This window comes from Dicentrarchus labrax, unplaced genomic scaffold, assembly GCF_905237075.1.
Source record: "Dicentrarchus labrax unplaced genomic scaffold, dlabrax2021, whole genome shotgun sequence".
NCBI classification, from domain to species: domain Eukaryota; kingdom Metazoa; phylum Chordata; class Actinopteri; family Moronidae; genus Dicentrarchus; species Dicentrarchus labrax.
The window spans coordinates 954831-971751 of record NW_026136730.1 but is presented as its reverse complement, the minus strand read 5'-3'; the positions used below and the strand labels follow the sequence as shown (position 1 = coordinate 971751).

Here is a 16921-nt window from a genome sequence, read left to right as displayed (position 1 = left end):
GAAAATAAACTATTATTATATTGTACTAGTCAGGGGATTTGGCTCATAATTAAATGTTAAAGAGAAAAAAGGAAACTTCACTTCAATTTGTGAGAGTGGTTGTGAGTTGGTTAGCTTAGCATAAAGGCTGGAAGTAGGAGGAAACAGCTAGCCTGGCTCTGTCCAAAGTCCAACAATACCAACAGCTCTACAGCTCACTCATTAACATCTTATATATAGTTTGTTTCATTGGTACAAAAACAGAAACAACAGTCTAACTGCCACCTTACTCTAGCTTTATATTCAGCATGTCGATCCTCTCAAAATCTCTCTGCAAGAATCCTCAAATGTCAAACAATTCCTTTAGTGAAAAGCCTGTTGAGCTCTTAACACGTATTTAGAAGTGATCTCACTTTGTGACTGAAGGGTCCAAGTTGGAGTTGAAATCGATCAGCTCTGAAGATTTATCCCGTTTCATCAGCAGATAAACGGCTGTTGGAAACTCCGGCATGCTGATCAGTTTGTCATCACTGAAAGACAGTTTAAAGTGACCATAACTGTTTGTGAAACAGTGAAATGGAACAGAGCCGTGAGTAGAGAAGAGTCCTAAAGTGAGGAACCTGAAGGGCCGTCCACAACGAGAACAATAACTATAACAATGTGAGCATCCACGCCGATGGACGATCCAGCTGTGTCACAGCTTCATAGGAAAATGGATGAAGTCATTGATGAGCTGTTACTGCTGTTTGATGCACAGAGAAACAAACAGAAAACCAGAAGGGTTCACAAAGAGGAGGGGAGTTAGGAGAATCTAATACTGTTACAAGAGTTGTCGTCAAATTTTATTCCTACTTTGGTAAAAAAGAGGACATCAGTGAGGACTTCAGAGAGCCCATCAGAACTACAGAGCATTTCACAGTATGTGTCAGGTAAAATGTGTCTTTATGTGTAATTTGCAGCCTAATATTATGTTCTATAAGTGTTTAATAAGTTGTATATATGACGCCTACTGATGCATTAGTGCAGGGGTATTCAATTAAAAGTCACTGAGGTCCACTACTAAAATTTCCTCCAAATAAAAGGTCCGAACCGAAGTCCAGCTTGTGTCTTATTATTGTGGCTACCCTATGTTCATATTTTCATATGGTTTCAATAATATTTATTGTCATTTTTAACAGAGTGCACACAACAACCAGCAGTTTTACCATAAAAAAGCATTCCCAGTCAAATAAATTGAAGGCCTTTATTTCAGATTAAAGAAAACAGAAACCTCAGAATAAAATAAATTAAGTGCAAACAGAGCCTAATAACCTCCTTTCTTTTAAATTAGAGAGGTCCCAGCCTAAAGAACTGAAGGCCTACACTTCAAATAAAAAAAGTCATAAAAGTGTCTCCTTTAGGAACAAATCAAGTGCAAACAGAGCATTGACTAAACATCTTTCTCTTTTTTTCTTAAATTAGAGAGGTCCCAGCCTAAAAAAACTGAAGGCTTACTTTTCAAGTAAAATAGGTCAACATGTTCAAAAAACAATAAATAAAAAATGGCTGAGGATGCCCTAAGGAAGTTGATGAGTTTCATCATTGTGTTCATTACTTCTGCAAACTGTTCTGATAAAGTGGCACACAAAACAGTCTGATGGATGAGACAGTGGTAAGCAATAAGATCTGGGTTGTCCTCTTTCATCCGGGGCACAGCCCCCCGCTCTTTTCCCACCATGGCAGGGGCACCATCTGTAGTAACAGACACAACCTGCTTCGGATCCATGCCCCTCTTTCTCAGCATCTCTTTTATTGCTCCATGTCCTCTCCTCTTGTGTGTGTTTCAAGCGGTGCTACACCCAGCAGGTCCTCACAGAGCTCCTTCTTATCTTTGTGAAAAAATCTCACATACACCAAAAGCTGGGCATTATCAGTAACATCTGTGGACTCATCGATGGCCAACGATATGCATGGTGCACTCTGAATAGCTGCATCAAGCTGTGCCAGTACATCATCTGCTAATATTTCGGATTTTCTGGTTGCTGTTGAAGCTGACATGGGGATTTGTTTGATTTTTTCACACATCTCGTCTTTTTGTTTTCCTTCAAATAATGTCTCTGCAACCGCGTTTAAGCACTCCTTCACAACTGTCCCATCACTAAATGTTTTTTTATGTTGCCCCAAAATCCACGACACCCTTAGTGAACATTCGTTTGCACGTTGCTGGGCTGTAAATGTGTGCGTGATGAGTCGAGTAGACGTGTCATATTGGGAGTTGGGTTATTTTGCGTGCTCTCAGCTCGGACTTCAGGGGATAACTTCGCTCAAAGGAGCTGTGCCGTGTTTCGTAGTGGCGCTTCACGTTGCCACTTTTAATTAATGCGACGTTTTCGGAACATATGAGGCACACTGGTTTTGAACTGTCTGCTGGAAGAATGAACATAAATGTCTCCGTCCATTCATCTTTAAAACAACGGTTTTCCGCCTCTACCTTCCTCACTTTAGAGCAAGCCATGCTCTCAGCACTGTCTCTCTCTGCTCAGGTGCGCTGGCCGTGCAGGGTAAACAAAGGGTTTGATTGGCTCAGCTGAGTGACGCTATTGCCGTATTAACTGGAGTAGCAGCGCCCGTGACCGTCAGAAAAATGCTCCATGGAAAATTTCTATTCTTGTGAATTTATCAGAGATTGGTCATGGGTCCGGTCAGAACCATCACTCGGTCCGGATCCGGACCGAGGTCCGCCATTTGGTGATGCATGCATTAGTGTGTCATATCTTGTCACAGTGCATTTCTAAAGACTTTTAAAGGGGGAACAACTCCTCAAGCTCTCACATGTCAAGTGGTCAACCTGAGAGATTATTGGATACATTATTCATTCTGAAAAATAAAGACAATGTTTTCCTCTGTCCTGCACCTAGAGTTGAAAACTTTTTTGAAATGATTATAATTATGAAGTATGAGTTTCTATAACATTAAAAAATACATGATAAACTTACCAAATTCTAACAGTGGTCCCAAATGAGAGAACAAGTCCACATATAGAACAGAGGGAGAACGACTCCTCACAATTCGGCATATTTAAACCAAATCAACCACAACTACCAACAGTCACAGCCCTTCAACTCTGGGCTAATATGTTGTCACAAGTATGCAGTTAATGAGGTCCCATCACATTCAATGGAAAAACAAAAAAAAACCTAGCAGACCGGCCCACATTGGGTCAACGGCCCACATTGGGTCAACGGCCCACCGGGACGATGCCCGGTATGCCAGATGGCCAGTCCACCCCTGTCTGAGAAAGACCCACGGATAGCCATTTGCAAAACGTGTAATGCTAAAATTTCAAGAGGGGGTGCATCTGCAAAGAGTTTGTCCACGTCGGGTTTAATTGATCACCTGAAATCCAAACATCCTGATTGCCATTCTGAATATGAGAAGAATGTGGCACAGAAAAGGACAATCAATCCGAGCACGCCCACTCCGTCTGTGGCCGACGTTTTTGAAAAGGCAAGAAAGTTTTTCAGTGATGGTGCCAAGGCAAAGGGCATTACATAAAGAATGATGGAATTCATTGCCTTAGTTGATCAGCCATTCTCTGTCGTAGAGGATGTGGGATTAATATTTTCATACTTTTGTAATTGATTTATTCTTTGAATTGCAATGCCTTGATTTTAGTGAGGTTAGTACACAGTCATAGCCATAAATGCAATGGTACTAATAATTGGCATAATCATTTATTTCGGTGTTTCGGCCAAGAAATTTCATTTTGGTGCATCCCTAGAAATCATACTTAATTTGTGATGATTAGAGACTTAATAATGTCTCCATGTCCCTCTCAGGTTGACCACTTGACATGTGAGAGCCTGAGGAGTTGTTCCCCCTCCGTCCATTTTCAACGACTTGCTCTCTCTCTGCCTCCACTTCACCACTTCTTGGCTACTGAGACGTCTCTGATTGGTTGAGTATGTCATGTGTCTTATGATGTTATATGAATTCATACTTGATTTGTGATGATGACTTAATAATGTTTCCATGTCTCTTTTAGGTTGACCACCCTATATATGAGAGCCTAAGGAGTTGTTTTCCCTCTGTCCCCTTTTGAGGACCTGCTTTGTCTCCTCCATCATTCACTGGGCCACTTTTGGGTTCCTGAGCCAGTCCAGCCTGTCCAACAGGAAACCACTGAGACACAATAAAAGCTGATCGATCCATTCAGAAAAACTCAATCTGCAATAATTGTAGTTTTCATTTTGAGTAAACATTCAAAAATAAACTTTTTTTACTTAAACTTTGGAGGTTATGAAATGTTTGTCAAACAAAACAAACATTTGTAAGCGTCCGCTTCCTGTTCTGATGTTTTATATAGAGCCAATAGAAGTGTGTTAATCAATGAAATAATCAGCAGATTTATCCATAACCCCAAAATCCCTTCAGAGCGTGTTGCCTGCCATAAGTTGTTTATATTTGTATATTTGTGTCCTTAACAAAGGAAACAAAATGGTGTGTTTCTCTGTTTAAAACCTCCTCTGACTTTCTGACTTCTGGAGTCTGCACGGGGTATTTTATTTTGAAAATTTGACCGGATTCTCTGTGGCGTTTCTGTGTTTGACTTCCTGTCAGTGAGACCTGCTCTGTGCTGTTGAATGGAGAGACGCTTCTGGTCTGGAGTCGACCCCACTGAGCTTCACAACAGAGCTCTTCAGGAACCTGAGGGCCACGTCACAGAGACGGCAAATGTTAATATTCTATTCTACAACTAATGTTGTACTGTTCTGTTCTGAGAGGTAGAGAACAGAGGTTTACTCAGCAGAAAGAGAAACAGCAGGCAGGTTGATCTTTCTGTGGAGTTATACTGCCTCCTGCTGGACCACAGAGGAACTGCAACAGAAGGAGAGAGGAATTATGGGAGAAACTAATGTGGCTCCTCTATGGAAACATTTAAAAGAGAATAAATCTGTATTTATGGATCTGGATGTGTTGCTTTAAATGTTGCTGGTGCAAGGAATTGTGGGATGGCATTATCTCCTTTGGTAAAGGACGGTATGTTAAAGGAGATCAGAAAGGAAGCATTGAAGCATCTTTCCTTATCAGCATTTAGAGAATTTGAACAACAATAATCTAACATTGAAAAATAATAAGTTACATCAGTGGTTCCCAACCTTTTTCCTTCAGGGACATTTTTTATCATTAATTAAACTGACGGCACACAGTGACATATTTTATAGATATTTCATATTATATTTAATGCAGATTATTTCCTGTCAATATGGAATCAGAGATGTGTTTAACAATTCTCTCTCAGTCTAATGTATGTTTTAAATATTTGACAATCATACACACTTCATAGGCTTCTTCTTCAGAGTTTTCTTGACACTTGGTCTTTGTTACATTTTAGCTCCTTTTTTTTTCACTGTGTACTTTTCTAATGCAAGAGGATGTTGATCAGAGAGTGAATGCTCTGTGAATATAGATTGTGTTCAAGTTTAGATCTTAAAAAGTAAAGTTTAAGTTTTCTTCCACCCTTTAAAACCAAGAAGGCCTGCGACCCCCCGTGAGGCTTTGGCGACCCCAACTAATATAAATGATGAAAAGAACAAGCAGTTCCTACAGCTTCACTTCTTGAAGGGCCACTGACCAAGCTGCAGTCTTTGAAGCATTGGGAATGAAAACGTCTTGCAACGACTGAACAGCAATCTTAATCTAGTTAGCTCAGCTGGGGGAGTTTATCTATTTCAGTTTGAGTGTTTCCAGCAGATAGAGATGATCATGTGAGTTCCTGTAAATGATGAGGGGAGCAACAACACTGCAGGCAGTGTACATGAGAGATAGGGGACGACAAAACTGAAAGTGTTCAGAGCAGAAGGAGAGACAGGACGTCTGAGTCAGGGTGAGTGTTAATACAACATTATTATTGTTTTACTGTCAAAGTCTCTGATTCATCTGTGAATACAGTGTGATTGGATGAATAATGAACAACAGACTTAATGCTAACTCACAAAAACAAGCATACATTCAAAGCAGCGTTGGACAGATTCATTATACTGTGTGTGTGTGTGTGTGTGTGTGTGTGTGTGTGTGTGTGTGTGTGTGTTGTGTGTGTGTGTGTGTCAGTGTTACTGGTTCTCTCTCAGAGTCTGAATATACTCACAAACAGACGTGTACACAGAGAGCTGTGGACACTGTGGTAGTAGTTCTGTTTATACTGTTTTCTGCAGTCTGCTTGGTGGAAGTGTTCCTCACAGTGTAGTGATTCACTCACAACAAATTGGAGGACCACAGATGTCCACACAGAGCCTACTCGTACACCCTCTGATGACAATATTAATGTTACTGGGACCCTCGTGTACTGTATGCATATAATTCCTGCATCAGACTGACTGAAGTCCAGAAGATGAGGGATCAGTGACAGTAGCTCTGTTTTATGGGGTTGAATTTTATAGTTAATACATTTTCTGCTACTTCAGGTACACCTGACACAATAACACAACTCAGTAAAACATTATCACTAAGTACAGCCTCAGTTAAAGTCTGTTTGATGGTCTTTTATTAAACTGTACACACAGTCAATATATTGTGTTATAATCCTGTAGATACAATAAATATTAGATATTAAAATACCTTTTTGTCTTCTTCGTCTTCATGTTGTATGACTTGTATGAACTACATATTTGTCTCAACACTCTCTGAAGTGCAGAAGATGAGTGACTGTGTGGAGGAAGAGGAGGACAGAGCAGAGTCTCCAATGTCCAGCTGTCTGTCTATGAAGAGTGACCGGTCTAGAGGAGTTCCTCCAGACTTCAGTAATGAACCTGAACCCTCAGACACACAGTAAGAGAACTGCTACTAACTTCAGTTTCTATCATTATATTATCACCATTATATGATTGTATTTGTCCAAATATGAGACAATATTTATTTCTAGAAATGACATTTGAAACAGTGGGGTTGTATTATACTCGAGGACTAGACAATCACATATTAACAACATCAGATATTCTTTTTAAATAGACCGGTGTGACAGTGGCTCCTATATATATATATATATATATATATATATATATATATATTTTATTACCTGCTAATGAAGTTCTGTTCTTTGCTCCTCTTTGTTTGTTTGTTTGTTTGTTTGTTTTTCTATTAAGATTTTCCATTAAAATAAGTTTGTAGACTAAAATATAAGAATGCAAACTGCCCCACTGTGACTCAGTTAAACATCTTTATCAATAAAAGCAGAATGAAAATAACAGTTTGATCTCTTCAGGCTGCAGCTGCTGTCACATATTTTGGAGCAGATTGTTGTCTGATCAAGAAGACAATATCTCAGATATTGTGATTCAGTAAAAGCTCAACTCAGCTTTTTTACACTGAAATATAACTTGATTTCTAATCTGAGTGATTTTACTTTATCTCCCCAGAAAGAAGAAGAGGAGTCATGTTTCTGTGGAGGAGCAGCTGTCCTGCTGTGTTTTGTGTCAGGACGTCCTGAAGGATCCAGTCTCTACCAGCTGTGGACACTGGTTCTGCAGACAGTGCATCACCTCATACTGGGACCAGTCTGCTTCATCAGGAGACTCCTCCTGTCCCCAGTGTGGAAAAAGATCCAGAACAAGAGCTGGACTGCAGACAGCCAGTCAGACCAGAACTGTACAAAGTAAGACTGTACATCTGTCTGCTGATGTCCTCATGTCTGAAAACAGGACTTTATAATATATTACAGGGACATTTGTTGTGTTATGCAGTGAATTTAATATTATCATGAATATCATAAATTCAGAAACATTTTTATTGATCCAGATTCTGGTTCTTAGTTCAGTCTCAGAATGTATGTTAATATGTTTCTTCTCTTTCAGCAGATGGTGGTCTGCAGGAGGTTTTAGATGAACATAAGATCAGTCTGAAGACCAGATGTAAACATGTGACTGAAGGAACTGATGAAACAGGAAGTGAAACCCTCTTCAACAGGATCTACACTGAGCTCTACATCACAGAGGGACAGAGTGAAGAGGTTAATACCCAACATGAGGTGAGGCTGCTTGAGACAGCTTCCAAGATGGAGACCCTCCATGACACTCCAATCAAGTGCCACGAGATCTTTAAAGCCTTACCTGACCAACAGAGACACATCAGAGTGGTTCTGACGAACGGCGTCGCTGGCGTTGGAAAAACCTTCTCTGTGCAGAAGTTCACTCTGGACTGGGCAGAGGGCTTGGAAAACCAAGATGTCAGTCTGGTGGTTCTGCTTTCGTTCAGGGAGCTGAACCTGATCAAAGATGAGCAGTACAGTCTTCTCACACTGCTCCATGTTTTCCATCCAACATTACAGAAGGTCACAGCAGAGCAGCTCGCTGTCTGTAAACTTTTGTTCATCTTTGACGGCCTGGATGAAAGCAGACTTTCACTGGATTTCCACAACAATGAGGTTGTATCTGATGTCACACAGAAGTCTTCAGTCAACGTGCTGTTGACAAACCTCATCAAGGGGAATCTGCTTCCCTCGGCTCTCGTCTGGATAACTTCCAGACCTGCAGCAGCCAATCAGATCCCTCCTGAATGTGTTGACAGGGTAACAGAAGTACGAGGCTTCACTGACGCCCAGAAGGAGGAGTACTTCAGGAGGAGAGTCAGTGATGAAGATCTGTCCAACAGAATCATCTCACACATCAAGACCTCCAGGAGCCTCCACATCATGTGTCTACTCCCAGTCTTCTGCTGGATCACTGCTACAGTTCTGGACCACATGTTGACTACAGACCAGAGAGGAGAGCTGCCCAAGACCCTGACTGACATGTACTCACACTTCCTGTTGGTTCAGACAAAGAGGAAGAAGCAGAAGTATGATGAGGGACATAAGAAGAGTCCACAGGAGCTGATGGAGGCTGACAGGGAAGTTCTTCTGAAGCTGGGGAGGCTGGCATTTGAACAGCTGGAGAAAGGAAACATCATGTTCTACCAAGAAGACCTGGAGCAGTGTGGTCTTGATGTCACAGAGGCCTCGGTGTACTCAGGAGTTTGTACAGAGATCTTCAAAAGAGAGAGTGTGATCTTCCAGAAAACAGTCTACTGCTTTGTTCATCTGAGCATTCAGGAGTTTCTGGCTGCAGTCTACATGTTCCACTGTTACACCAACAGGAACACAAAGGTACTGGAGGACTTCCTGGGGAAGATGTCCCTGGATGACTTCCTGAAGAAAGCCATGGAGAAATCCCTCAAAAGTGAAAATGGCCACCTGGACCTGTTTGTTCGCTTCCTTCATGGCCTCTCTCTGGAGTCCAACCAGAGACTCTTAGGAGGCCTGCTGGGTCAGACAGACAACAGTCCAGAAATCAACCAGAGAGCCATCAACAACCTGAAGGAGATGAACAGAGATGATATCTCTCCTGACAGAAGCATCAACATCTTCCACTGTCTGATGGAGATGAACGACCACTCAGTCCATCAGGAGATCCAAGAGTTCCTGAAGTCAGAGAACAGATCAGAGAAGAAACTCTCTGAGATCCACTGCTCAGCTCTGGCCTACATGCTGCAGATGTCAGAGGAGGTTCTGGATGAGTTTAACCTGAGGAAGTACAACACATCAGACCAGGGACGACAGAGACTGATTCCAGCTGTGAGGAACTTCAGAAAGGCTGTGTAAGTCCAGATGTCATTAACATTATAAAGCAGTGTTTATCAGTCATGCTGTAAATTATTTTAGAATTATTCCTAAAATATTCTTCTTAAAATATATGTCAGTTGTATTTGTCACAGATGTTCTTGAGCTGTTTCAGATGCTGTGAGTGCAAACATGTTGATTTTTCAGTTGGAGGTTTATAGCTGTCAAGTTAATGAACAGTTATTCTATTTATCTCTAATAATTGTTACTTTTTACATTTTCCTTCCATTTATCTTCCTTTGGGTGATGGAGGCGACATGCAAACCTGGCAGAAAATAAAGGAGTTTTTAGAATTTAAAATAAGATGTGTATCATTTTCCAAGGCAGGTTTCTAAAGTTCTAGAGAATTCAATACAGTTATAAGTTTGTTCGTAATGGTTTTATAGTGAACACACAGGAAGTTAAAGATTGTACTTTACATTGTTCATGTTACAGGCCTGAAGCATGAGTGAGCAGTGAACAGATATTGTGTCCTGTTTTGTAGGAAAAGCAGAGACTGGAGACGTTAGTTGTGATGGTTCAGCAGGCTGTTCTGTCTTTATTAAACAGAATTGATCTCCTTTTTTTCTTCATGTACACAAACTGTCTCTTATTCACGCTATCATCATTATTATAACATTAACATATTATACAAAATGAAGCCAGAGACCAGGTACTTTAAATACAAAAGCTGCCAGTTTACTGAAATTTAACATAGACAATACACATAACAAATATTAGAACCAGTGAATAGTCCTGCAGGTAACAAAAAGTAAAGTAGAACTCACTTCCCCTTTATTTCTCACCGAGATTTGAAATAATTTGGTTTAGATAGTTTTTATATTGGACCGGTCTATAAGTAACCATCTTATTTTATGTTAATAGGATGCACCTATTTTTGGTTCATTTCTATCTCCTTGAGTAAACTCTTTTTTAATTCCCTTCACAAGTAAGAAAAAAATAATATTTACACCATTTCCAAAAATCTTCAAGTCAAACACTTATGCTTTAAATCATCACTTTCGCAATTATGAAGACAGAATACAGTGTAGTAATACTTCATTTCAGTTAGGTTCAGTTGAAAGAGAGAAAGGGGGAAAAAGAATAACACCAACAACGCTCTGGCAGCGAGTTTACCAACAGTCCATCCGTACACTGCGGATCCTTTCTGGCACGATGGAGCTGAGTTGTCTCTAGAAACTTGGGTCTTTGTGTGTGTGTGTGTGTGTGTGTGTGTGTCATCTCCCACACACTGCAGAAGAAGCAACATTCAAGTCCAACTTGAAACAGGGGGAAAAAACCTGACCAAAACCGTTGTGGTTTCCTCATCTAAAATCCTCATGAATCCCCGACCAAGCAGGTGTTACTTTTCAGCTTCTAAATCAACCTTCATTAAAGTATTTCGCTCCTTAGTTTCTCTGCTTCTCCTCTCCAATCTCTGCTCGTCGCTATGGCAACAAATGACAGCGAGTCTCTTAAAAAGGAAGTTCATGAGAATTTCTTACAGCCATACTTTTAACTGTTTCCATCAAACTAAAGTTAAACAGTTATTAAATGATTCTTACATGAATGCATTTTAATGAATGAACTTTTTTATACATTTTAATCAATTACTTCTATTTGTCACATTTCAATTACATTGACATTACATTACATTTCGCCTTACAACACAAGGGTCCATACTGAACCATAATGCATAATAAAGTCTATACCATCGATGGGGAACGAGGAACGCACAGCTACCGGGAAGAAACCAGTTTTAAGGTTAGACTGAATGTGAACGCGGTGGAGAGGTGCAGGTACAAAACCCATCATGATACCTCTTACGATGGTACTCGTTACAGGCAGACTCTTCACTCAAAGGCAGCACAGTGGAAAGGATGAATGACTGGGAGCCACCAGTGTCTCACAACACTGACTGGATTCCTGTGAGTGAGACAAATACAGGGAAAGTTAAAGGTTTGAAACATTCATCAGGCACTTTTTGAACGGTGGACGGTGAACAACTGGAGGACACCGTTTTAACTAACCCCACACCCTTGGGCTGCTTTGAAATTGCAGCCTGCTGCTTATGCTTCCACTCAGTGCAGTCGGCAATTAGAAGGTCAGGTTCATGACAAAAAAACATTGTTTATCTGCCTTAGGACCAGAGAAAGATATAGCAGCTATTACGCTATTTAAATATACAGTCCTATTTACATCAACAGTCCGCTCAGGCACACAGTTTTTAAACTCCTCCAACAACATCAGCTCACGTATAGAAACAAAGTCATCTGCCTTACAAGCTGAACAGCAGCAGTCAAACAGGATCCCTTTCTCCCTGGCAAAGTCAGCGTACGTCTGGCCTGCTGTCTTTCTAAGGCTGTGAAAACGCTGTCTATATGCCTCAGGCACCAGCTCATATACCCGCAGTATCGCACTCTTTACCTTCTCATAAGAGAGGCTGTCCTCCACAGAAAGAGAAGAGCAAGCCTCCTGCTCTTTCCCCGTTAGTTTACACTGTAACAGTATTGCCCACACATCCTTCAGCCAGTGCAGAGCAGCAGCAATGAGCTCAAACGCACTAAAATAACCCTCCACTTCAGACTCTCGGAAGACGGGAACCAAAGAAATGTTCTTACTCACATCAAATGTACCGGATGAATCAGAAGAAACTGAACTAGACTGTAGTTCCAGCTCGCACATTTTTACCGCGGTCTCTGCCTCCAACCGCTTCAACCGGAGCTGAAATTCCCGCTCCCGTTCCTCCTTCTCCAGCTGGAAATGAGCTAAACGCAACTTTAGCCGCGCGTCTATTCTGGAGCCAGGAGTCCGTGGTCAAGCATTTTTACTGCACCAATTTGGAGAAATTCAACAATAGAATTCCATATTTATACCTGGAGACGGCATATTTGACCATATTGGAGGTGCTGTTTTTACAGTACATCAAATATGGAAAAATATGCAATCTGAGGCATAAATACGGGACTTTTATTTTGGCTACACACACAAACAAGCCCAGCCTTACAATAAACAAACATCCACAGATGTCTGTCTTCTGGAGCGTGGCCCCTAAAAGCCTACCTCCATCGGGGAACTTGATCTCTGCCCAGGATTTACTCCAAAATTAATAAAGGCAAAACAACAAACAAGTGTCTGATGGAAGGAATTATTAAAAATAATTAAAAATTAAACCATTAATACTTCAGCGTTTACATTGAATATAGATGTTAAAAACAACTTTGTCTTGTACTGACCAGCAGCAGCTCCTCACTCTCTACAGCCTCCCCATTCATTAACTAATGCTCTTCACCTGCTACAGGTTTGTACCTAATGCCTCACTCTGATTGGTTACAGAGCACCGTCAGATTTCACTTACAGGATTACAGGGTCTGCTCTCATATGGTTGACTCAGTTCAGTTCAGTGACCTGGGTTACAGACAGCTTAGATAAAGAAAAGAAACTGCACCGTCCCATGCAGTTGAAATATTGTAGATATTCTGTGAATCATTTTCTTCCCATTTCTCCAAAATCCATCCTGACATATTTGGTATCTTTGGAAACTTTAGGATCTTGAGTGGAACCTTCAATCAGTTTCTGTGGGTTTTTCTTTGTGTTTGGCTGCACAACATGAGTTTGTATAGATGGAGCCACTGGTGGAGCTGGCAGAGGTTAAGAGCTGAAGTCACTACGTCTTTATTGAAGCAGCAGCACGTTGTCATTAATATTAATGAGAGCTCTTTTTACCTTTTTGTATTTTACAGTTTTCAACCTGCTGTTGGGTTCAGGTGTTTGGAGTTTCCATTTTCTAAACTTGAACATTGTAAACCTTCTTCAGCTCTGAACAGATTATTAAACACTGAATGATTTCAAGCAGGAACATTGTCTTCTAAACTTACATCTTTTATTCTTTATTCAGATTGAGGGACTGCAGTTTGTCAGAGATCAGCTGTGATTATCTGGTCTCAGCTCTGAAGTCCAACCCCTCCCATCTGAGAGAGCTGGACCTGAGTGACAACAACAATTTGCAGGATTCAGGAGTGAAGCTGCTGTGTGGTTTTCTGGAGAGTCCACACTGTAGACTGGAGACTCTGAGGTCAGTAGAGGGTTGGAGTCAGTCCATGCTGGTAACAACTCGTTTGTTCCACTATAACAATAAGTCACAGTACAGGAAAAAGTTCACAGACTCATATTTACCTCTTGTTGATCACAAAAGTTCAAACCCTTAGGATAACTAATCAGCTTCTGCCTTTCTCCACAAACACCAGAGCTAGCAGGGTACGACTAAGTACTCTCTACCTGAGAATGTAATTTGGTTGGCTGTTTAATCCAGAACAGTCCAATTACAATAAAGAAACACAAAGATTGACATATCATGCATGAACCAGGTTAGGCTGTAAGGCTGAATACAGTGTGTAATACAGATACATATAAAACAAACTATGTTAATCTACATGAACTTCATCCTTTGACCTCTGAACTGTAGAGATTATACATCTTATATTTAAACACATATTTAACCTTCCATTTACATTTTAAACAGTATTTATATCCATGTTTTTAACCATATTTATACATGTTAAACCTCTCTTTTTAAACTATTTACTGTCTGATGACTACATGAATTATCCACATCTTGAAGTCTAAAAGTATTTTATCCAGGGCTACATTTAATTAACAACTGAACCTAATTTATGTTCATACATAACTTACATCCATAAAGTTGTAAAGTTGCTTTTGTTCATATTTTAATGTTTGTTGAACTAAATTTAGTCTGCAGTCACAAAGACTTGTGTTTGTTAAAGAAACTGTAGAAAATGTCCACTGTTAGTTGTTAAAGTAAATGAATGTTTATAATTGTTGGTAAATGGTCACATCTGGATACAGAAGATCCTCTGAACTAATATTTGTTTTAAACTGATCAAGTTTACTGAAGGAGAAATATTTCTTTGGTTTCTGTTGATTTCAATGTGTTTTCATGAATAATGTCTGATCATTGATATTGATCCTTCAGAACACACACACACACACACACACACACACACACACACACACACACACACACACACACACTGAGTATCTTAATGCTAAAGTCTGTTTTCTTCTTCAGTGGTTTAGTCCATTGACTGTGGCAGAGCAATGTTGAGCTCCACATTTAAAACCTGAATATAACAAGAAGAATCTACACTGGATAATTCACTCTGAACCTCTTAAACTCTTCATTTAATCTTATATTAACATCATGATTTTATTTTTTTTACATGATGATGAATATAATAAATAAGTAAATAATCAATATTTTATCTATCAGACAATAACAAATATATTGAATATTGTCTCTTTCCAACATGTTTATGAAGCTATATGATGCTTCTAAACTTACATCTTTTATTCCTTATTCAGATTGACTAACTGCAGGTTGTCAGAGATCAGCTGTGATTATCTGGTCTCAGCTCTGAAGTCCAACCCCTCCCATCTGAGAGAGCTTGACCTGAGTTACAACAATCTGCAGGATTCAGGAGTGAAGCTGCTGTCTGATCTTGTGAAGAGTCCACACTGTAGACTGGAGACTCTGAGGTCAGACACCATTTTATCCTTTGTTGTGGTGACAGTAAAGTGCAGACATAAGGCTGATATTATACTGATCCACACTGAGTATCTTAATGCTAAAGTCTGTTTTCTTCTTCAGTGGTTTAGTCCATTGACTGTGGCAGAGCAATGTTGAGCTCCACATTTAAAACCTGAATATAACAAGAAGAATCTACCCTGAATAATTCACTATGAACCTCTTAAACTTTTCAATTAATCTTATATTAACATCATGATTTAAAAATGTTTTACATTATGATGAATATAATAAATAAATAAATAATCAATATTTTTTCTATCAGACAATAACAAATACAATAGCAAATACCTTAACCCCAGTCGGAGCCTACAGGTGGATGCTGGGGTGGTGGTGGGGCTTACAGAGCAGCAGCAGCAGCAATATGGATGCAGGGCAACAGCGGCATTGACAGAGCAGAGGGAGAGCTGGGAAATGTTGCAGTTTAAATAGAGCGCCAGATTGGAAGGGAGCGCTTGGTTAGTGATTATGGAGAGAGGCATGTCATGTGTTTATATCAGTGCAGCTCGAGTTGACTGCCTGAACTAGCTCTCAGGCTTCACACCAATAAATAAATAAATAATCTCTATTTCAACTATCAGACAATAATATAAATATATTCAGTATTTGTTTTTTCCAATAGTTTTATGAATCCATATGATGCTTCTAAACTTACATCTTTTATTCTTTATTCAGATTGATTTACTGCAGGTTGTCAGAGATCAGCTGTGATTATCTGGTCTCAGCTCTGAAGTCCAACCCCTCCCATCTGAGAGTGCTGGACCTGAGTTTCAACAATCTGCAGGATTCAGGAGTGAAGCTGCTGTGTGGTTTTGTGAAGAGTCCACACTGTAGACTGGAGACTCTGAGGTCAGTAGAGGGTTGGAGTCAGTCCATGCTGGTTTCAGCAGTATTGTACTAAACACAGTTAGTATCAAAGCAAAGATCCAGTATTTGCTGCTTTCCTCAGTGAAGCTGTGAGAGGAGGATGGTGACAGACTTCAGGGTTGGACAGAAAGACAGACAGAGACTGTAAACACTGATTTATGACTTCTGTTGTCTGTCTTCTTCTCTCCTCAGCTGGAAGTGATCTCAGTCTGGACTGCTCTGCTGCTGCTCTGTCCTTCTACACAGTCTCTGCAGACACACTGAGACTCCTCCACTCCTTCTGCTCCACACTCAACCACCTCCTCCACCTGGAACCTCCACCTGGATTTTATTCTTTCATTCATTCACATATTCTGAACCCAAACTGCCTCTACACATTCATTCTGTTTATGACAACAGAACTGTAGATGAACACATTGAATTGGATATTTCAGTGTTGCTTTCTGTTGCAGCTCCACCCTGTGGAACGATGGAGTAGTGCAGTCAATTTCCACATATTTCTATTTCTGAAAGTCAGTGCTTTAATATTTCATTTTGTATATAATGTTTGATGGAAAAGAAAATCAGAAGTGTTTAATATGCAGATTCTAGACTTTATATTAATTAATCATGTCTACAAAACAAATAATGCTGCCTTGATTTTTGCTGTAAAAACAAATAAATCATGTTTTTTAGTCCAAATGAAGTTCAGTTTCTTAGTTTTAAGTGTAACTGCTAGTTTTCACATTACAGACACATAAAGTCAACCTGTGGAGCTTTTTCCCACAGAAATCAATGATGAAGCACTTGTTATCGCCAGTGTTCATGTTCTGTAGCTCCTGCTGGAGCTGCTTTCTGCCAGCAGATGTCACCATTTCCAC

The 16921-nt window shown here is 40.1% G+C and overlaps 1 protein-coding gene across 47 annotated transcripts in view; it reads left to right on the top strand.

The window, feature by feature from the left end:
- Window positions 1–16742, top strand: part of LOC127359483 (NACHT, LRR and PYD domains-containing protein 12-like) — a 62740-nt gene extending 45998 nt beyond the window's left edge. For 37 of the 47 annotated variants that reach the window (XM_051393332.1, XM_051393330.1, XM_051393336.1 and 34 more), the window contains 4 exons: window positions 13488–13664; window positions 14972–15145; window positions 15870–16043; window positions 16254–16742. In XM_051393332.1, the coding sequence (XP_051249292.1) occupies window positions 13488–13664; window positions 14972–15145; window positions 15870–16043; window positions 16254–16263 (535 nt within the window). In that variant the 3' untranslated portion in view covers window positions 16264–16742. Of the gene's footprint in view, window positions 1–13487; window positions 13665–14971; window positions 15146–15869; window positions 16227–16253 lie in introns of those variants that run through there. The other 10 variants (XM_051393341.1, XM_051393322.1, XM_051393320.1 and 7 more) reach the window with 9 other exon arrangements.
- Window positions 16743–16921: the final 179 nt, after the last annotated feature.